Genomic DNA, 23932 nt, shown 5'->3' on the forward strand with positions numbered 1-23932 from the left:
AGTATATCCTATCATCAATCAGTTCTCAGTATGGAGTGTTCATGGACATGTCCTATCATCGATCAATGCTCGGTATGAGTGATGATCGGTATATGCTATCATCGGCTCACAGTATGGAGCGTGATCAGCATATCATCCATCAGCGCTCAATATGGAGCATGACTGACATTTACTTCCATCGATCGGTGCTCAGTATGGAGCGTGATCGGCATGTCCTACCATGGATCGGCGCTCGGTGTGAACAGTTCATAGACATGTCCTACCATCGGTCAACTCTCGGTATGGAGCATTGATGGAGATGTCCTACCATTGATCGGTGATCAATATGGAGTGCTGCTCAGTATGTACTATCATCGATCAGAGCTCAGTATGGAGTGTTGATCGGCATTTCTTATAATTGGTTGTCCCTCGGCATGGAGTGTTGATCAGCATGTCCTACCACTGGTTGGTGCTTGGCAAAGAGCGTTGATTGGCATGTCCTATCATTGGTCGGCACTAGGTATGGAAAGTTGATGGACATGTCATATCATTGGTCGGCACTTGGTATGGAGTGTGATCAGCATGTCCTACCATCGAAAGGCGCTCGGTATGGAGAGTTGATGGACATGTCTTACCATTGATCGGAGCTCAATATGGAGCGCTGCTCAGTATGTAGCATCATCGATCAGCGCTCAGTATGTAGTGTTGATCGACATTTCTTATCATCAGTTGGCGCTCAGTATGGAACGTGATTGGCATGTCCTATTAGTGATCGGCGTTCGGTATGGAGAGTTGATGGACATGTCCTACATCGGTCAGCGCCCTGTATGGAGCGTTGTTTGGCATATCCTACCACTGATCAATGCTCAGATTGGAGAGTTATCGCATGTCCGATCATCGATTATTGCTCAGTATGGAGCGTGATCAACAGCTCCGTACATAGATAGGCACTTAGTACGGAGCGTTGATCGGCATGTCATATCAACGATCGGGGATCAGAATGGAGCGTTGATCGGCATGTCCTATAATCAATTGGTATAGAGTTTGGATCGGCATGTCCAATCATCGATCGGCATCTCCTATCATCGATCGGTGCTCGGTATGGAGTGTTGATTGGCATGTCCTATCATCAATCAGTGCTCAGTATGTAGCGTTGATGGACATATCCTATCATCGATTGGAGATCAGTATGAAGCGTTGATGGACATGACCTACCATCAATTGGCACTCAGTACTGAGTGTTGCTCGGCAAGTCGTATCATCGATCAGCAGTCAGTATGGAGCGTCATCATCATATCCCATCATCAATCGGTGCTTGGTATGGAGCGTGAACGGCATGTTCTACCATGGATCGGCGCTTTGTTTAGAACGTGATTGGCATGTTCTGTCATCCATTGGCACTCGGTATGGAGCATGATTGGCATTATGAACCAATGATCGGCGCCCAGAGTGGAGCGTAATCAGCATATCCTACCATAGATCGGCGCTTGATATGGACAGTTGGTGTACATGTCCTACCATTGGTCAACTCTCGTTATGGAGAGTTGATGGAGATGTCCTACCATTGATCGGCGCTCAATATAGAGCGCTGCTCAGTATGTACTATCATCGATCAGCACTCAGTATGGAGTGTTGATCGGCATATCCTGCCTTCGGTCGGCCCTCGGTTTGGAGCATTGATCAGCATGTCCTATCATCAATCAGTGCTCAGTATGAAGTGTTCCTGGACACGTCCTATCCTCAATCAGCGCTCGGTATGGGGTGTTGTTTGGCATGTTTTATGATTGTTAGGTGCTTAGTTTGGAGCGCTGGTGGTCATATTCTGTCATTGTCGGAGCAAAGTATGGAGCATTGAAGGACATGACTTACCATCGATCGACGTTCAGTACGGAGCGATGATGGACATGTCTTACCATCGATCAGCACTCAGCAAGGAGCGTTGATTAGCATGTTCTATCATGGATCGGCGCTCGGTGTGGACAGTTCATGGACATGTCCTACCATCGGTCAACGCTCGGTATGGAGCGTTTATGGAGATGTCCCACCATTGATGGGCGTTCAATATGGAGCACTGCTCAGTATGTACTATCATCGATCAGAGCTCAGTATGGAGTGTTGATTTGCATTTCTTATCATCGATTGTCCCTTGGCATGGAGTGTTGATCAGCATGTTGTTCGGCATGTTTTATGATTGTTAGGCCCTTAGTTTGGAGCGCTGATAGTCATGTTCTGTCATCGTTGGTGCCAAGTATGGAGCGTTGATCAGCATGACCTACCATCAATTGGCATGTAGTACGGAGTGTTGTTCGGCATGTCGTATCATCGATCAGCACTCAGCATGTAGCATGATTGGCATGTCCCATCATTGATTGGTACTTGGTATGAAGTGTAATCGCCGTGTTCTATTAGTGATCGGTGCTCGGTATGGAGAGTTGATGAACATGTCCTATCATTGGTTGTCGCTTGGCATGTAGTGTGATCAGCATGTCCTACCATGGGTCAGCGTCTGGTATGGAGCGTTGTTTGGCATGTCCTTGTCACGGGTGTGTCAGGTGTAATAGACAGTCGCTCTGGATCTGGCTGTAAAAGGTCACTGCGCTTGGCATTGCAGACACCTTCTTAATCCTTCTTCCTTTAAGACCCAGCGGCGACCTCCCTTCTGCTGCTGTTTGACACACCCTTGCACGAGAGTTAAAAACCCTCAGTTTGCTACAATCGCCGGTGATACTTCTATGTACTTTGTGCATGCTTGGAGCACTAGCTGTTGGCGGGCTTCTCCTTTGGTGCCCTTGGCGTTACTCCTCTGGTGTCTGCTCAAGCTAAGTTAATTCCCTTTGTTTGTGTACCTTGTTGGCTTTAGTTTGTAGTGGGGCCTGACCAGTGCTCACCCCCTATTTAGGGCCTAGCTCTAGGGACATACAGGGTTTAGGGTCCTGCTCGGCGATAGGTGTGGAACCTATATAGGGACGGTAGGGTAGGCAGGGTGTTATTAGATCTGCCTAGGGGTCTCCACTCCTCCTTTCCCTAGTGTTTGGGTTTCCTCCCCCTCTTCCCTTCGTGTTGCACTTAGTCTTTCCCACACCTTGCGTGACGGTTCTATCATCGATAAGCACTCAGTATGGAGTGTGATCGCATGTCCTATCATCGATTATTGCTAATTATGGAGTGTGAACAGCATCTTACGTTCTAACATTGACAGGCACTCGGTATGAGGCAATGGTCGGCGTGTCCTATCACTGATCGGCACTCGATATGGAGCACTGATTAGCATGTCCTATCATCAATTATTGCTCGGCATGGAGCACTGATCAACATGTCCTACCATCGAGTATGGAGCATTGATTGGTATATGCTATCATCGATTGGCTCACAGTATGGACCGTGATCGGCATGTCATATTATCCATCGGTGCTCTGTATGAAGCATGATTGGCATTTCCTACCATTAATTGGTGTTCAGTATGGAGCGCGATCGGCATGTCCTACCATGGATCGGCGCTCGGTGTGGACAGTTGATGGACATGTCCTACTATCTGTCAACGCTTGATATGGAGAGTTGATGGAGATGTTGTACCATCAAATGACACTTAATATTGATCGCTCCTAAATATGTACATCATCGATCAGAGCTCAGTATGTAGTATTGATCGGCATTTCTTATCATCGAATGGCGCTCGGTATGGAGTGTTGATTGGCATGTCCTATTATCGGTCGGCGCTCAAAATGAAGTGTGATCGGCATGTCCTACCATCGGTCAGCGTCCGGTATCAAGTGTTGTTTGGCATGTCCTATCATTGATTGGTGCTCAGTATGGAGGAGCGTGATCTCATATCCTATCATCGATTATTGCTCGGTGTGGAGCGGGATCAGCATGTTCTAACATCGATAGCCACTCGGTAAGAGGCAATGGTAGGTTGGAGATGACCGTGTGAATGGATTTGTAACGAGCATTGATCAGCATATCCTACCATCAATTGGCACTCGGTATGGAACGTTAATCAGCATGCTCTATCATCGATCGGCGCTTGGTATGGAGTGTTGATGGACATGTATCATCGACTGGCGCTCGGTATAGACAGTTGATTGGCATGTCTTAACATCAATCGGTGAGCAGTATGGAGCATTGATCAGCATGTCCTATCATCGATCAGTATGTCAAATCATCGAACGGTGCTCAGCATGGAGCATTTTTCGGAATGTCCTATCATCGATCGGCATGTCCTCTCATCGATCGGCACTCGGTATGGAGCATGACCGGCATGTCCTATCACCGATCAGCATGAAGTATCATCGATCGGTGCTTGATATGGAGCGCTGATCAGCATGTCCTGTCATCGATTGGCACTCAGTATGGAACCTGATCGCATGTCCTATCATCGATTATTGTTCGGTATGGAGCGTGATTAGTATGTTCTAACATGGATAGGCACTCGGTATGAGGCATTGATCGGCAGGTCCTATCATCGATCAGTGTTTGATATGGAGTGCTGATCAGCATGTCCTATCATCGATCGATGCTCAGTATGGAGCATGATCACATGTCCTATCATCGGTTATTGCTCGGTATGGAGCACTGATCAGCATGTCCTATCATCAATCGGCGCTCAGAATGGAGCATTGATCGGCATATCCTATCATCGAGCGGCGCTCAGTATGGAGCGTTGATGAACATGTCTTACCATCAGTCAATGTCTGGTATAAAGTGTTGATGGACATGTCTTTCCATTGATCAGCACTCAGTATGGAGTGTGATCGGCATGTCCTATCATAGATCGCCGCTCAGTATGGAGCATTGATAGACAAGACCTATGATCGATTGGCACTCAGTGCAGAGTGCTGCTCGGCATGTCGTATTATCGATCGTCACTCCGTATGCAGCATGATCGGCATGTCCCATCATTGATCAGAGCTTGGTATGGCACATGATTGGCATTTCCTACCATCAATCGGCACTCAGTATGGAGCATGTTCGGCATGTCCTACCATTGATCGGCGCCTGATATAGACAGTTGATGGACATGTCCTACTACCTGTCAACGCTCGATATGGAGAGTTGATGGAGATGTTGTACCATCAATCAATGCTCAATATAGAGCGTTGATCGGTATGTCCAATCATCGATCGTCGCTCAGTATGGAGCATGATCGGCATATCCCATCATAGATCAGTGCTCAGTATGGAGCATTATTGGCATTTCCTACCAACGACTGGTGCTCAGTATGGAGCAAAATTGTAATTTCCTACCATCAATCAGCACTCAGTCAGGAGCATGATCAGCATGTCCTACCATGGATTGGCGCTTGGTATGAACAGTTGATGGACATGTCCTACCATCGGTTGGCGCTCGGTATGGAGAGTTGATAGAGATGACCTACCATTAATTGACCCTCAATATGGAGTGTTGCTCGGCATGTGCTATCAACGATCAGTGTTTAGTATGGAGTGTTGATTGGTATGTCCTACCATTGATCAGCGCTCAATATGGAGAGTTGATTGACATGTCCTACCATCGGTCAACGCTCGGTATGGAGAGTTGATGGAGATGTCCTACCATTGATTTGCTCTTAATATGGAGCAATGCTCGGCATGTCCTACCATCAGTCAGCACTCAGTATGGAGCATTGATCGGTATGTTCTATCATCGATCGGCGCGCGGTAAGGAGTGTGTTCGGCATATCCTACTAGTGATTATTGTTTGGTATGGAGCCTTGATTGGCATGTCTTATCATCGGTCGGTGCTCGGTATGGTGTGTGATTGGCATGTCCTACCATCGGTAGGCATCCGGTATGGAGAGTTGCTTGGCATGTCCTACCATAGATCAACACTCGGTATGGAGTGATGATCGGCATTACTTTTCATTGGTTGGCACTCGTTATGGAGCATTGATCGGCATGTCCTACCATCGATCAACGCTTGGTATTGAGTGTGCTCGGCATGTACTATTAGTGATCAGCGTTTGGTATGGAGTGTTGATCGACATTTCTCGTCATTGGTTGGCACTCGTTATAGAGCATTGATCGGCATGTCTTACCATCGGCATGTCCAATTATTGGCCAGCGCTCAGCATCGATTGTGATCAGTATGTCCTACCATCAGTCATCTGGTTTGGAGCTTGTTTGGCATTTCCTACCATCGATCAACACTCGTTATGGAGTGTTGATCGGCATGTCCTATCATCGATCGACGCTCGGTATGGAGCGCTGATCAGCATGCACTATCATCGATCGGTGCTCAGTATGGAGCGTCTTTGCATGTCCTCTCATCGGTTATTGCTTGGTATGGAGCATGATTAGCATTTCCTCAGTTTGGAGCGTTGATCGGCATTTCCTATCAACGATTGGCGCTCGATATGGAGCGTTTACCGGCATGTCCTATCAACAATCTGCGCTTGGTATGGAGCGTTGATTGGCATATCCTATCATTCAGTGACATTTCCTATCATCGATCGGTGCTTGGTATGGAGCATTGATTGGTATGTCCTATCATCAATCAGTGCTCAGTATGGAATGTTGATGGACATGTCCTATCATCGATCGGCACTTGGTATGGAGTGTGATCGGCATGTCTCATCATCAATTGGTGCTTGGTATGGAGTGTTGATTTGGCATGTCCTATCATCAATCCATGCTCAGTATGGAGCATTGATGGACATGTCCTATCATGGAGCGGTGCTCGTTATGGAGCGTTGATCAGTATGTCTTATCATCCATTGGCGCTCAGTATGGAACGTTGATGGACAAGTTTTTATTATCGATAGGCTCTCAGTACGGATTGTTGATCGGCATGTCCCGTCAACGATCGGCGCTCGGCATGGAGCGTTGATGGACATGTCCTATCACTGATAGGCACTCGATATGGAACATGATCGGCATATCCTATCATGGATTGGTGCTCGGTATAGAGCGTTAATTTGCAAGTCCTATTATTGATCAGCTCTTAGTATGGAGCGTGATCGGCATGTCCAATCAATGGTCGGTGCTTGGTATTGATTGTGATCAGCATGTCCTACCATCGGTCAGCGTCTGTTTTGGAGCTTGTTTGGCATGTCCTACCATCGATCAACGCTTGATCGGTTTGCGATCAGTATGGAGTGTGATAGGTATTTCTTATTATTGATAGGTGCTCGGTATGGAGAGTTGACGGATATGTCCTATCGGTCGGTGCTCATTATGGAGTGTGATCAGCATGTCCTACCATTGGTCATTGACCGCTATGGATCGTTGTTTGGCATGTCCAACCATTGGTTGGCGCTTGGTAGGGCGGGAATTCTGCCTGTATAACAGACCCTTTTGTTATGAATTCTTCTAATTACTTGTTCACCATTTGCTCTGCATAAACCCAGGCTTTACCCCTCAGCTTGTCCTTAATTACCCTCTGCAGTGTCCCTGTGGTGTAATCTCCAATAGATGTCCTGGAATCTTCTGCCTTTTCTATCTCTCCATAACCACATGGTTTCCGCCTATGATTCTCAGCTCTCCCTAGTTAGGCTGCAATGAGGCTTTTTCCGCACCTGGATTGCAATGACTTGCTGGATGACGATCAGAAGATGCAAATGTTCCCATTCTGGCGATACAAAGTGGTCTAGATGTTAATAGAAAGCTTGATGTGTGGTTCTTTCCTCCATGCTCTGCGGTGACCCCTAGTTACATCCTCGCTCAGGGGTACAGGCAGATTTCCAGGAGCGACATGATTGAGGCTCATCCGTCAGTGGTGCTGTATTTTGGTGGAGTGGTTGGTGACTTTTGACAATAGATGGATAAGAAGTAGCACTCTGCAGAATGGCCACAGCCACCACATAGGAGAAAGAGTCAACTCCTGAGCAAATAACCAACATTTGTGCATAGAATGTTAACCCCTCTCTTCCCGCTCACACATACACATCACGGCATAGAATCCTCCAGCAATACACAGAGAGAATTCATCAAGAAAAGTGAAACAACATGCAAAATGCCCCAAAAAAAGAAGAAGAAAAATTGAAGCAAGAAAAGACTGTGAGATCTACCTTCATCTGCAGTGTGCTGAGACTTTCTGGAGTCCTCCCGAGATTTGGAAAGGGGACCTGGAGGTCAAGGCGAAAAAAATATATATATATAAAAAAAGAAAAAAAAAGAAAAAATATAATAAGAAAAAAAGAAAAGAAAAAAAAGATGAAAAAAAAAAAGAAAAAGATAAAAAAAATAACCGAGGGAGAGAGAGAAAGGGGGAAAGAGAGAAAGAAAAAAATAGGTTCAAGAAAAGATCACCAAAAACATTTCTTTTCAACATCTGCTCTAATTATCAAAAACAAAAAGCAAGTTTATAGGTACAATGAGAGGTGAAGGGAAGCTGAGAGCGACGTCTGGGAGAACCTGAGCTCAAGACAAAGGCAAAAATCCTCAATCACTGAGGAGCAGAGAAAAAGGGCAAAGACGTCACCAGCGCCAGCTCCGGATGCGGCCCGACTCCTCCCATTACTCCAGATACGACTGTCCGCAACAACTCCTCCTATTTCTGCACATAACTCCTCCCACTATTCTATATAACCCCTATCATAACTCCTCCCATTACACATAACCCCTCCCCTTATTCTATGTAATCCATCCCATCATTTTTAATATCCCCACCCATTATGTCTATGTAACACCTCCCATAATCCCTCCCATTATTCCATATAACCGGTCCCATAACGCTTCACGTTATTCTATATAACCCCTCCCACTATTCTATATAACCCCTCCCATTATTCTATATAGCACCTCCCATTATTCAATGTGATCCTTTCCATTATTCTATGTAACCCCTCCCATAACTCCACCCATTATTCTATATATAACCCCACCCATAACTCATCCCATTGTACTTTGTAACCCTTTCCATTATTCTATATAGCCCCTCCCATAACTCCTCCATTGTTCTATGCAACCCCTCCCATTATTCTATACAACCCCTCTCATTATTCTATGTAATCCCTCACATTATTCTATATAACCCCTCCTATAACTACTCATGTTATTCCATATAACCCCTCCCATAACTCCTCACGTTATTCTATGTACTTCCCACTATTCTACATAACTCCTCCCATTATTCTACATAGCCCCTCCCATTATTCTCTATAACCCCTTCCATAACTCTTCACGTTATTCTATATACTTTCCACTATTCTACATAACTCCTCCCATAATTCTACATAGCCCCTCCCATAACTCCTCCCATTATTTTCTATAACCCCTCCCATAACGCTTCACGTTATTCCATATACTCCCACTATTCTACATAACTCCTCCCATTATTCTATATAGCCCTCCCATAACTCCTCCCATTATTCTACACAACTCATTCCATAACTGATCCCCTTGTTCTTTGAAACCCTTCCCATTATTCTATATATCCTCTCCCATAACGCCTCTATTGTCCTATGTAACCCCTGTAACCCTACCATTATTCTATATAACCCCTCCCGTTATTCTATGTAACCCCTCCCATTATTAGATAACCACTCCCATAACCCCTCCTGTTATTCTATGTAACCCCTCCCATAACTCGTCCTGTTATTCTATGTAACCCCTCCCATTATTTTGTATATCTCCTCCCATAATTCCACTCTTCCCACTCTGTTCATCTCCTCCCTCTCTGTTCTGCCTTTCCTCCCTTCTATCCCCTCTTAGTGAAAGCCCTTATATCTCTGTAGGACACTTGTTCGCAGATGTGGACATGGTGTTTTGGGTCTGTAGGGTTTATGTTACTGGCCATCTGTGGACATTATTTATGAAAACCTGCTTTCTGGAAGAGGCATGGAGCCGGTCATCTGTGGCAGAATTTCTGAAGTGCGTGCACCATTCTGTACTCCAGTCGATAGCCAGTTGGCCTCGTCAGGTCAATGCAGTTATACCCGGTGAGCACAAGCACCAGAAGTGTCCTTGCAACATCCCGTATCATTTCTAATGTCCCTTCTGGTATACGAGCCCCTGAGTGATCAGAGTCTTGGGTCCTAGTGTGGAGCATTTACTCACTGAACATTTGTTGCACTTACCTTCACCTGTTTTCTGGAAATCTTAAGTCTTCTCAAATCACACATGTACCACCTGACTCCATCCTAAACCAGATCCTCTCCTTATCACCGTCACCTCACTTCCGTCCTCCTCATCCCTGATGTCCTCCATACTCGCTGTCTCCCTGGTTCTCCCAGTCAGCCCTCAGAGGTGACTTTCTACGTCTTTGGTCCCGTATCAGTGCACTTCATCCACCCTGATCATCCTTCATGTCCACACACTTCATTCTCACCACATCCGCTTCCCTTCTCACAACCCTTGCACCAGACTTTTCGCTTTTCTTCATGCACTTTGTCTTGTCTCCTCTCATTGTTTTTGGGAGACCACCTGAGGACAAAGTTGTAATCTGCTCCACTGGAGAAAAAAAGGGTGTAAGCTTATTCTCTCGCAGAATTAAGGAAAAACCCATAAATCTCACACGTGCCATCTAAAGAAGAAAATGACTAAGGGTAACACCAAAGTCAGGAACTTGTTTACTCGTTTTGGAGTTTTGCTCGTCATCAGTAAAGAACAAGGGTTTGGGCTCCATAGTCTCAGTACCAGTCCTCACACAGTCCTCACACACCGAATGTCACTCATTTATCTCCATCTACACTCCTTCCACGTCTGATAACTTTTCCTTCTCTTTGGTACCTCTCTTGCGATTAGTGATTTATCCCCCCTACTTTCCATATCTCTATTCAACTGGTGTCATCATCTGGTATACCCCATATATTCTCCCTTCCAATGTTTGCCGTTAACGTTCTCCAGATCGATAGTCCTCACCAAATATCAAGCTCACCATCGGCCGCAAACTTGTGGTCTTAGTCACAAGCGATAGACTTCCCTCCATCCATCCTCTCCTCCATTTTATCCTTCACAATCTCTCTTATCCATTCAAACCTTTGCTTTTCTTAAACGGAAGGTCTCCTGAAGACAACTTCTGCCCACATGTCTTACTCTGGCAGACACAAGATAGATGACCACTCATCTAAACGTCTATCGTGTTGGACCACTCTGGCCTTTATTTTTGTCTGTTGCCAACAGTAGTTGACATCTTCAATTCTGTCTTACTCAACCAGAAAAGACTACTCCACCTAGAGCGTCGAGAACCTGACACTGAAGATTCATATGGCTGACAGGTGCCTCTCCCAACCCCTCTGTAATCTGTGCATGTGGAGGGTGGAGTAGGCTCGTCTCCTCCAGACTTCTGCCATAGAACCAATGGCTATGGGGAAAACCAAGTGCAATCCCAATCTTCCCAAGAGCTGCATCTATGACCAGCTCTATCCAGAAGAGGTAAAAGCCTCCTCCAGAATCTGGATAAATTCTTCACCTTCGCCAATCTTTACCTTCCTCTCATATTTCCTAACAGTCATTTGCCTTGCGAGTGGCCATCCTCCCAGTGCATTTATCTGTCCTCCCCAAGCCAAGAAGCAGGCGACATCTTCTGCCACAGCGTTCTGTGCCAAAACCAGGATCAGGCCCAGCAGGGAAGATCTGGAGTTGGCTTCCATCATTACTGTTCACATCTGTTCCACTTTTGGGCAAAAAGTTTTGGTAAAAAACAACCCAGATGAGAGCAATGTACTGACAGGTGGCTGGGTACCGAGGACGTGCGGCACTCACCACTCATGATACAATTATTATTTCTGGCCCTTGTGTCATGTTCCGGCTCTACTTCTCCATCTGTTACCCTGATATCGTTCCTGTTCCTACATCTCTTTGTTAAACTATTTCATTTTATGACCTCCTTTCTCTTGCATTAGGATCCGTGCGGCTTCTCATTGTATATTTAGTGGTATCCTTTCTACATCTACGATGTCCGACTCTGAGTGTGCTGCGGTCCTCCACCCTTCTCATAGAACGTGGATATCTACATCTACAATGAAATCCATTTCCAATTTGACAACTATGTCTACAGGAACATCTAGTTAGTCTGCTGAAATTGACGATGGAGGCGACGGGCCGTCACCAGATCCTGAACATACAGACCATGGACGGTCACCAGATACTGATGATGGAGGCTACAGGCGGTCACCAGATACTGGTGATGGAACCGATGGGCAGTCACCAGATACTGATTATGGAGGAGATGGGCAGACCCCAGATACTGATGATGGAGGCGACGGGCGGTCACCAGATACTGGTGATGGAGGCGACAGGTGGTCACCGGATACTGGTGATGGAGATGACAGGCGGTCGGAGGATACTAATGATGGAGGCGACGGGCGGTCACCAGACACTGATGATGGAGGCGACGGGAGGTCACCTGACACTGATGATGGGGGCGATGGGCAGTCACAAAATACTGATTATGGAGGTGACGGGCACTCACCAGATACTGATGATGGAGGTGACAGCTGGTCACCAGATACTGATGATGGAGCCGATGGGCAGTCACCAAATACTGATTATGGAGCAGATGGGCAGTCCCCAGATACTGATGATGGAGGTGACGGGCGGTCACCAGATACTGGTGATGGAAACGACAGGCGGTCAGCGGATACTAATGATGGAGGCGACGGGAGGTCACCTGACACTGATGATGGAGGCAATGGGCGGTCACCAGATACTGATGATGGTGGCGACAGGCGGTCACCAGATACTGATGGAGATGACCGGCAGTCACTAGATACTGATGATTAAGGCAACGAGCAGTCACCAGATACTGATGATGGAGGCGAAAGGCGGTCACTAGATACCGATGATGGAGGCAACAAGCGGTCACCAGATACGGATGATGGAGGTGATGGGCGGTCACCGGAAACTGATGATGGAGACAATGGGGGGGTCACCGGATACTGATGATGGAGGCGATGAGCGGATACCAGATACTGATGATGGAGGCAACAGGCGGTCACCGGAAACTGATGATGGAGACGATGGGGGGATCACCGGGTACTGATGATGGAGGCGATGAGCGGACACCAGATACTGATGATGGAGGCGACGAGCGATCACCAGATACTGATGATGGAGGCGACAGGCGGTCACCAGATACTGATGATGGAGGCGACGTGCGGTCACCAGATACTGATGATGGGGGCGATGGGCGGTCACAAGATACTGATGATGGAGGTGACGGGCGGTCACCAGATACTGATGATGGAGGCGACAGGTGGTCACCAGATACTGATGATGGAGGCGATGGGCAGTCACCAGATACTGATTATGGAGGAGATGGGCAGTCCCCAGATACTGATGATGGAGGTGACGGGCGGTCACCAGATACTGATGATGGAGACGACAGGCGGTCACTAGATACTGATGATGGATGAGACGGGCGACCACCAGATACTGATAATGGCAGCGGCGGGTGATCACCAGACACAGATGATGGAGGCAACAGGCGGTCACCGGAAACTGATGATGGAGGCGGTGGGGGGGTCACCGGATACTGATGATGAAGGAGATGAGAGGACACCAGATACTGACGACGGAGGCAAAGGGCTGTCATCAGATAATGATAAAGAAGGTGATAGGTGGTCACCAGTTACTGATGATGGAGGAAAGGGTTGGTTACCGGATACTGATGATGGAGGCGACAGGTGGTCACCAGATACTGGTGATGGAGGAGAGGGTTGGTTACCGGATACTGATGATGGTGGCGACAGGCGGACATCAGATACTGATCTGGTGTCCATCGTCAGTATCTGGTGACCTCCCATTGCATTCATCATCAGTATCTGGTGACCGCCCATAAACTCCATCATCAGTATCTGGTGACCGCCCATCACCTCCATCATTAGTATCTGGTGACCGCCCATCAACTCTGTCATCAGTATCTGGTGATCGCTCATCGCCTCCATCACCAGTATCTCGTGACCGCCCATCCCCTCCATTGTCAGTATCTGGTGACTGCCCGTCGCCTCCATCATCAGTATGTTGTGCCTGCCCGTTGCCTCCATAATCAGTATCTGATGATCACCCGTTGCCTCCATCATCAGCATCTGGTGATCACCAGTTGCCTCCATCATCAGTATCTGGTGATCACCAGTTGCCTCCATCATCAGTATCTGGTGATGGAGGCAACGGTTGTCACCAGATACTGATGATGGCGGCGGCGGGCAATCACCAGATACTGATGATGGAGGCAACGGGCGGTCACGAGATACTGATGATGGAGGCGGCGGGCAGTTACCAGACACTGTTGATGGAGGCGACGAGCAGTAACCAGATACTGATGATAGAGGCGACGGGCGGTCACAGGATACTGATGATGGAGGCGTCGGGCGGTCACCGGATACTGATGATGGAGGCGATGGGGGGTCACCAGATACTGATGATGGAGGTGATGGGTGGTCACCAGATACTGATGATGGAGGTGATGGATGGTCACCAGATACTGATGATGGAGGTGATGGGCGGTCACCTGATACTGATGATGGAGGCTACAGGTAGTCACCAGATACTGATGATGGAGGTGACGGGCGGTCACCAGATACTGATGATGGAGGCAACAGGCGGTCACCGGAAACTGATGATGGAGGCGGTGGGGGGGGTCACCGGATACTGATGATGAAGGAGATGAGAGGACACCAGATACTGACGACGGAGGCAAAGGGCTGTCATCAGATAATGATAAAGAAGGTGATAGGTGGTCACCAGTTACTGATGATGGAGGAAAGGGTTGGTTACCGGATACTGATGATGGAGGCGACAGGTGGTCACCAGATACTGGTGATGGAGGAGAGGGTTGGTTACCGGATACTGATGATGGTGGCGACAGGCGGACATCAGATACTGATCTGGTGTCCATCGTCAGTATCTGGTGACCTCCCATTGCATTCATCATCAGTATCTGGTGACCGCCCATAAACTCCATCATCAGTATCTGGTGACCGCCCATCACCTCCATCATTAGTATCTGGTGACCGCCCATCAACTCTGTCATCAGTATCTGGTGATCGCTCATCGCCTCCATCACCAGTATCTCGTGACCGCCCATCCCCTCCATTGTCAGTATCTGGTGACTGCCCGTCGCCTCCATCATCAGTATGTTGTGCCTGCCCGTTGCCTCCATGGAGTGATGGAGGCAACGGTTGTCACCAGATACTGATGATGGCGGCGGCGGGCAATCACCAGATACTGATGATGGAGGCAACGGGCGGTCACGAGATACTGATGATGGAGGCGGCGGGCAGTTACCAGACACTGTTGATGGAGGCGACGAGCAGTAACCAGATACTGATGATAGAGGCGACGGGCGGTCACTGGATACTGATGATGGAGGCGTCGGGCGGTCACCGGATACTGATGATGGAGGCGATGGGGGGTCACCAGATACTGATGATGGAGGTGATGGGTGGTCACCAGATACTGATGATGGAGGTGATGGATGGTCACCAGATACTGATGATGGAGGTGATGGGCGGTCACCTGATACTGATGATGGAGGCTACAGGTAGTCACCAGATACTGATGATGGAGGTGACGGGCGGTCACTAGATACTAATGATGGAGGTGATGGGTGGTCACCAGATACTGATGATGGAGGTGATGGATGGTCACCAGATACTGATGACGGAGGTGATGGGCGGTCACCTGATACTGATGATGGAGGCTACAGGTAGTCACCAGATACTGATGATGGAGGTGACGGGTGGTCACTAGATACTAATGATGGAGGTGATGGGTGGTCACCAGATACTGATGATGGAGGTGATGGGCGGTCACCTGATACTGATGATGGAGGCTACAGGTAGTCACCAGATACTGATGATGGAGGTGACGGGCGGACACCAGATACTGATGATGGAGGTGATGGGTGGTCACCAGATACTGATGATGGAGGAGAAGGGCGGTCACCAGATACTTATGATGGAGGTGATGGGCGGTCACCAGATACTGATGATGGAGGCTACAGGCAGTCACCAGATACTGATGATGGAGGTGACGGGCCGTCACCAGATACTGATGATGGAGGAGACGGGCGATCACCAGATACTGATGATGGAGGTGATGGGCGGTCACCAGATACTGATGATGGAGGCTACAGGCAGTCACCAGATACTGATGATGGAGGTGACGAGTGGCTCTTTCTTCATTCTCTTTGCATTTTAATAATCCATAAAATTAAACTGCTCTTACTTCTGTTTTTTCTTACTTTGCAGCATTATTTCCCCATTGTACTGCCCTGTATTATATGTCCACATTTGCAATTAACATCTACACCCCAATTCCAAAATAGTTGTGCTGTTGTATAACCTGTAAAGAAAACCATAATGCGATGATCAGGAAACCTCATACCGGATGTCTCCATCTTTTATCGCATAGAACAGATCAGATCTTGGACGTTGGACATTTTTCATTTTCATTTGAAAAAAATTAACTTATTTACAACTTATTGGTGGAGACACCTCTCGAAGAGTTGGAACAGGGTTAACAAAAATTTGGAAATGTGAGTGGTTGGGTCAATTTGCAGACTCTGACCGGGTCAGTAGTTGCAGGGGAGGCCTGCGAATCTCTTACCTTCCAGGATGCGTGGAGTGACTTTTGATGACCCGTAGGGTCAGTAATCCACTAAGTCGCATGACTGGGTATGAGGAGCACATTAGAGAGGCAGAGTCTCCCAGAAGTAAAGATGGTCAGAGTTCACCGATCTGGGACAACTGCATTTAAAAATTGTGAAACATTTTCAAAAAAATGTTCCTTAACGTAAAGACTTTGAATATCCTCTATCTACAGGAAAAAATATCATCAAAAGATTCAGAGATTCTGGAAAAAATCAAGTGCACAATGGACAAGGCCAACGGTCAGTATATGGAAGCTCATTATCTCTAGGCCCTCAGGCGGTATTGAATTAAATATAGACATGATCCGGTTATGAAAATCACTACATGGGCTCAGGAATAATCCAGAAATCATTGTCCGTGAACAATCTAGAAATGAAGGATACAGATCCATCGTGTTAAAAAAGATGCCATAGATCAGCACAATCCAGAAACGCTGCCATCTTCTTTGCCTCAAAGCTCATTTACAATGGACAGAGGCAAAATGGAAAACTGTTCTGTGGTCGGATGAATGTGAAATTCTTTCTGGAAACCCTGGACGCCAAGTCCTGCAGACTCAGGAGGAGAGGGACTATCCACCTTGTTATCGAGGAGAGGGACCAGCCACCTTATTATCGAGGAGAGGGACCATCCACCTTGTTATTGAGCGGGAACATCCACAGTATTATAGAGGAGAGGGACCATCCACCTTATTATCGAGGAGAGGGACCATCCACCTTGTTATCGAGGAGAGGGACCATCCACCTTGTTACTGAGCGGGAACATCCACCTTGTTATTGAGAGGGACAAACCAGCTTGTTATTGAGCGGGAACATCCACCTTGTTATTGAGAGGGACCATCCACCTTGTTATTGAGCGGGAACATCCACCTTGTTATTGAGAGGGACCATCCAGCTTGTTATCAGTGCACAGTACACAACTGCCTATGGCAGGGGCAGCGCACATGTTGCACCCCGAGGGCTCGGCTGCTACAGGGGTATTGCACCTCAGACCAGAGGTGTGGTATTCCACTCCCGGGTAAGGATGGAGTGTGGACCAGGACTCAGTAAGCTGCATACACCACACACACCCCATTTCCGAGGGACAGCTCAACGGTGCTCCCACTAGACAGAAGTGCAGGCACGACAGCATCTGTTCCTGGCTGGAGTGGGGAGGGGGAGGAAAACCCAGTGGTGTAGGAGCAGATAGGGGTGGGTCTCTGGGCATAGGTAGGAGCCCATTGGTTGCTAGTCACCTGGGCTCACACATAGAGGGAGGTATATAAGGTGGGCACCATCTTAGAACAGTGTTCAGTCTGAGAGAGGAAGCGACAGAGCAGGGCCTCTGTGGAGCTCTGCTCCGGAGGCGGGCCTAGCCTGTGAGGCCAGAGCCAGCAGAAAAGACAGGAACAGAAAGGTAAGGAAGAAAGGAACAGAACACCAAGAGAGGCCCAGAGACACGAAGGCAGAAGGAACCTTAAGGACCCAGGAGATTGCGGGTGACGGGTTGGCAGAACAGGGTACCGGATCCCAAATTGGTGGAGGCGACTAATCCTCAGCCAAAGACCGGCGGTCGTGACTATATCTCGGTGCGACCCCTCACTACACCTACCAGGAGGCACACCATATAGGGTCAGGGACGCAGAGATCAGCGTGCCCAGAGAAGGCCCGAGGGAGCTGGACAAACGTAGAGTCACTGGTGGGGCACGGCCAGAGAAAGGAAGAGAAGGGAGCCCTGTGCCACGCTCTGGAATTGCCTGGGAGTTGGTCGAGCCCCTTGCCTGGTGGACGCAGCACGGCTTGGGCAGTCACCGCCGGTACCGAGGTGACTAGGACCAGTAAAGAACTGTGAGTAAAGCATTGGAAACTGCAACCACACGTCTCTGTGTTTCATCGCCGCACCAGCACCATCAGTACTGGGACACTCACACCATCACTACCATCATCTACTCTAGCTGCCCTGAGGCAATACTTCTCCCGTGGGGAGTTATCCCATACTCGGCTGCGCAAACAACATCTGCCTCAGCGATCGGCAGCGCAGCGGCGGTCCCCACTGACCGCAATCCACGGGTGGCGTAGTCGGACAATTACAATACCAATAGACTGCCACTGGTTCGACCACCCTGGGCACGGACTGGGTCACCGCCACGGAGTACTACAACCCCCAGCGATCCGGCTCCGGGTATCCCCCTGCACAGCACAGGCCCAAGGGGCGCGTCACACACATGAGAAGCAATGTTAGAAAAAAACAGGAATCGGTACACAGGAACAGCAGTATACTCTGGTATGAAGCACCAAGTGAAGGGAGAGCTTGACTAAAGGCTGGGAACTCAATAATTTCGCAAGGAAGGAGGTGCCAGGTCAGGTTTAAATAGGGTGTTCAATCAGGAACTCACAGGATGAAGTCAATCAGGAACAACACAGGGTGGAGACGCTCAGGAAAAACACAGGTACTAGAATCTAGGTTAGCCAGGAACTGTCCAGCGAGCCAAATAGCTCAGAGGGAAGAGCTGCCACCTGGTACACAGGAGCTGCTGGGTTGGAGTCCTGACAGGCGCCATCAATGCTGAGGGTTATATAGATGTGTTAGAACAAAATCTGCTCCATCCAGACAACGTCGATTTCAGGAAAACTTTGTTTATTTGGCAGGACAATGGTAAATCACATCCTGCATCCATCACAGCAGAATGGCTCTGCAGATGAAGAGTTTGGTGATGAACCTGCTGTCTGCAGTCCAGACCTTTCATCAATAGAAAACATTTTGCACATTTAGAAACAAAAAATCTGGCAAAGACACCGAACCGTGGAGCATCGAGAATTTGACATCAAAAAGCGGAATATGTTCCTCTCCCAAAACTCCAGCAATTACTCTGTTCCCAGACATTGGTGTAAGAAGAAGAAGAGAAGCTGCACAATCGTGAACATGGCTGGGGGACAATGGAGGACACGTCACGGGCACAGTCATATACATAGCCCGTGCACAATGGGGGACACTGCTCGGGCACAATCATGGAAATGACCCAAGCACAACAGTGGACACGGCTCAGGCACAATGGCGGAGATGGACCGGGCACGATGTTCTGAGATACGTTGCTTCAATCAATTTCTACATGCGTTAACGTTTACAAATGAGATGGAAAAGGGACCAACGTTCACCTTCTGATCTGTTCTCTGTTCTGAGTGATAGAATATGAAGATAAGAGGTTTCCAATTCATAATATTCTGCTTTTCTTTACGTTTTGTACAGCAGACCAAATTATTGGTAATTGGGGCTGTAATTGTCCAACATCTGCCTATATATTTACTTTGACATATACATATGAACTACAATCGGTGTCCACATTAATACCTACATCTATACATACACTGAAATTTTCTTCTACATTGACACCTATGTAGATTTTGACATGTACATTTGCATCATCATTGACACTGACATCTACGCCTACATCAACACCTTTATTCACACTGACATCTACGCCTACATCAACATCTTTATTCACACTGACATCTTTGTCTATAATGACGTCTACTGGGTACCTTCACCAACCTCTATGTCCAAATACACATCTATATAAATACTGAGATCAGCTTCTACATTGACATCCCTGTATACATCGATATTTATGTCTATATCGGTATCTTCATCATTCACATCTACATCATCATCTACCATAACATCTACGTCCACATTTGATATCCTCATGTACAATCACATCTCCATCCACATGGATAACTTCATCTGCAATCACATCTATGTCCACAAGGACTTATTCATCTAAAGTCACATCTATGTCCACAAGGACATCATCATCTACAATCACACCTACATCCACATGGACATCTTCATCTACAATCACATCTACATCCACATGGACAGCTTCATCTACAATTACATCTACATCCACATGGACATCTTCATCTACAATCACATCTACATCCACATGGACATCTTCATCTACAATCATGTCTACGTCCACATGGACATCTTCATCTACAATCACATCTACATCCACATGGACATCTTCATCTACAATCATGTCTACGTCCACATGGACATCTTCATCTACAATCATGTCTACGTCCACATGGACATCTTCATCTACAATCATGTCTACGTCCACATGGACATCATCATCTATAATCACGACTATGTCCACATGGACTTCTTCATCTACAATCACATCTACATCCACATTTCAAATCTTCAACTACGATCAGATCTATGTCCAAACTGACACCGTCATCTACAATCATATCTGAGTCCACATTTGACATCATCATCTACCATCACATCTACATTTGATCTCTTCCTCTACAATCACATCTAAGTCTACATTTGACATATTCATCTACCTTCACGCCGACATCTTCATATACCATCTCATGTCCACACGGGCATCTTCATCTACAATCACATCTACGTTCACATGTACATTTTCATCTACTATCATGTCTACATACACATTTGACAACTTCCTCCACAATCATATCTATTCGTCCACGTGGACATCTTCATCTACAATCATATCCATGTTCACTTGGACATCTTCATCTACAATCACATCTACGTCCACATGGACATTTTCATGTAAATTCACATATAAATCCACCTGGACCTTCTTACCTAGATTTACACTACGTCCACGTGGACACGTTCATCAACATTTACATCTAGGTCCAGAAGGATATCTTCATCTGTGTCCACATGGACAACTTCATCTACAATCACTTCTATGTGCACACTGACATCTTCATCTACAGTTACATATATGTCCCCATTCACAGCTTAATCTACAATCACGTCTACATTGACATTTTCATTTATCATCACATCTACATTGACATGAACATCTCTTTCTACAATCACATCTATGTCCCATTGGACATTTATATTCACATCTACGTCCATGATTGACATTTTCATCTAAAATCACATCTGCATTTTGTAAGATGGCCGCCGGTCAGGTTCTTGAGGGGAGATATGTATCACCCAGGTTGGTAGCTTCGGTGATGTAAACCCGGGAAGCATGCTCCAGCACACATGGTGCTGAGAGGGTTAAGAGGGCATATCAGGGTTGGTTTTACGAGCAGTCATAAGAGTTGGGACTTATTGGCTGCTCACATATCTTCACCCCAGGGCGTGTGTATAAAATGGAGACTGAGTGTCTCATTCAGTGTCTGTGGCTGGAGGTGTGGAGACCTCCAGTGTGTCTGTGGTGAAGGACACTGACTGTGAGCGGGCGAACCCGTAGCACTATATGGACTGTTTATTTTCTGCTTTGTTACTTTGTGCCGGACAAGGCTGTGCTTTGTTTGCTTTGAAAGTGCGGTTTATGAAGTCTGAATAAACCTGCCTTGGACATTTTAAAGAGACAGTATCCTGTGCCTACCTCTAATGCGGCTGAGTGAGTACAAAACAGTACAATATGTACTGGCGGTCATGCCTATAATAAAAGAGCATCTAATGGATGCCCAGGCAGTGCAGAGTCGCACGTATAATAAAAGAGCCACGGTCAGGTCCTTTAAAGAAGGGCATCGGGAGTTAGTGCTTGTGCCCACAGCAGAAAGTAAACTCATGGCCAAGTGGCAAGGGCCATATGAAGTACGGGAAAAAGTGGGGGAAGTGAATTACAGAGTGTTCCAGCCCGGAAAGAGAAAACCGGAACAACTGTATCATGTGAACCTTCTAAAAGCCTGGAAAGATCGGGAATGTTTGGTTACGGACGCGACTCCGATCGTACCATCGGGGAACCCTCTGTCACCGGCCAGGCACGCAGCCAGCGGTGAGGTTAAGATAAGTGATGCTCTCACGAAACAGAAGGCGGGAGGCACGGAATTTGGTGCAGCAGAATACAGACGTATTCTCGGAACTGCCCGGCCGAACCTCGGTAATCCAACATGACATTGTCACCGAGCCTCGGGTAAGGGTACGAATGAAACCGTATCGTGTACCAGAAGCCCAGAGGCAAGCCATTGCAGCAGAAGTAAAGCAAATGCTCCAGTTGGGAGTTATCAAGGAATCCAGGAGTGAGTGGGTTAGCCCCATTGTGCTGATTACGAAGCCAGACGGGTCATTACGATTCTGTAATGACTTACGGAAATTGAATTTGACCTTTATCCAATGCCTCGGGTAGACGAGCTGATCGAGAGACTGGGGCAAGCCCAGTACTTCACCACGCTCGATCTCACTGAGGGTTACTGGCATGTGCCACTGACATAATCGGCCAAAGAAAAGACCGACTTTATAACGCTATAGGGTCTCTATCACTATGTTGTCTTGCCTTTTGGATTACATGGGGCCCCGGCCACCTTCCAGAGGTTGATGGACATAGTGTTAGAGCCTCATCAGAAGTACGTGTCAGTAAATTTAGATATCATCATCTTTAGTACCGACTGGCATACCCACCTGTCCCAGGTATAAGCGGAGCTGGATTCACTCAGAATCGCGGGATTAACAGCGAACCACCAAAAAATGTGCGATAGGACTCAAGGAAGCCCGGTACTTAGGGTACGTGACTGGCCGCGGGATTATCAAAGCCCAAATAAACAAGATTGAGGCCATTCAAAACTGGCCCAGGCCACTGGATACAGAACAGGTGAGAGCGTTCCTCGGCATCATTGGGTACTATCACCGGTTCATATCTAATTTTGCTGGGAGATCGGCGCCCCTTACCTATCTGTTAAAGGGTAAGAAGTTGGTTATGGTACGGTGGAACCCTCAAGCGGAGGAAGCATTCCAGTCCATGAAGTCGGCGTTGTGTGGACAGCCGGTCCTCATCAGCCCCAACTTCAAGAAAAACTTTGTCGTACAAACGGATGCCTCTGAGGTAGGCCTAGGAGGTCGCCAGAGGTCACCTACTTAAGTAAAAAACTTACCCCAGAACAGAAAAATTATAGCGTAGTGGAGAAGGAGTGCTTGGCTATTAAGTGGGCCTTGGAGTCACTACACTATTATTTTCATCAGGCGTCAGTTCCGTTTGGTAACGGACCATTCGCCACTCATCTGGATGAAAATTGCAAAGGAGAGGAATGCATGGGTCACCAGATGGTTCCTGTCCCTACAAAATTTTAGTTTTTCGGTGGAACATTAGGGCTGGGAATTCGAAGGGACACGCGGATGCCCTGTCACGGGCACCCTGTATGGTGACAAGTGTTCAACCCCACAAGTTTGAACAGAAGGGGGGGATATGTGAGACAGTGAGGGGAATCATATGCGAGGAACGGTATGTATCCCCCAGACTATGCATAGAAGCATATTAAACCCGCTGGAGTGCATTGCAATCACAGACATAGCTGTGGTTGCAGTGCAGAATAAAAGTAAGCTTGGACTTGGTCAAGCTATTTGACAAAGGCAGAACTAGTAAAACCCGGCATGGGCTTTTATTCTTGGAGTGGACTACAGGATGGCAGTGGGGCGGACCACTCCATCCAGCTCGGGTCTTGCATG

At 47.4% G+C, this 23932-nt stretch overlaps 1 protein-coding gene across 3 annotated transcripts in view; it reads right to left on the minus strand.

The window, feature by feature from the left end:
* The window catches only part of NLGN2 (neuroligin 2), a 454899-nt gene that overhangs the window by 159654 nt on the left and 271313 nt on the right, over positions 1–23932 (minus strand). For 2 of the 3 annotated variants that reach the window (XM_073654597.1, XM_073654598.1), the window contains exon 3: positions 7982–8038. The exons of the other annotated variant lie outside the window; for it this stretch is intronic. In XM_073654597.1, coding sequence (XP_073510698.1) covers positions 7982–8038 — 57 coding nt within the window. The remainder of the gene's footprint in view (positions 1–7981; positions 8039–23932) is intronic. 3 annotated transcript variants of the gene reach the window in all.

Source organism: Phyllobates terribilis, unplaced genomic scaffold, assembly GCF_046119375.1.
Source record: "Phyllobates terribilis strain yellow unplaced genomic scaffold, ASM4611937v1 Scaffold_11__3_contigs__length_659146591, whole genome shotgun sequence".
Lineage (NCBI taxonomy): Eukaryota > Metazoa > Chordata > Amphibia > Anura > Dendrobatidae > Phyllobates > Phyllobates terribilis.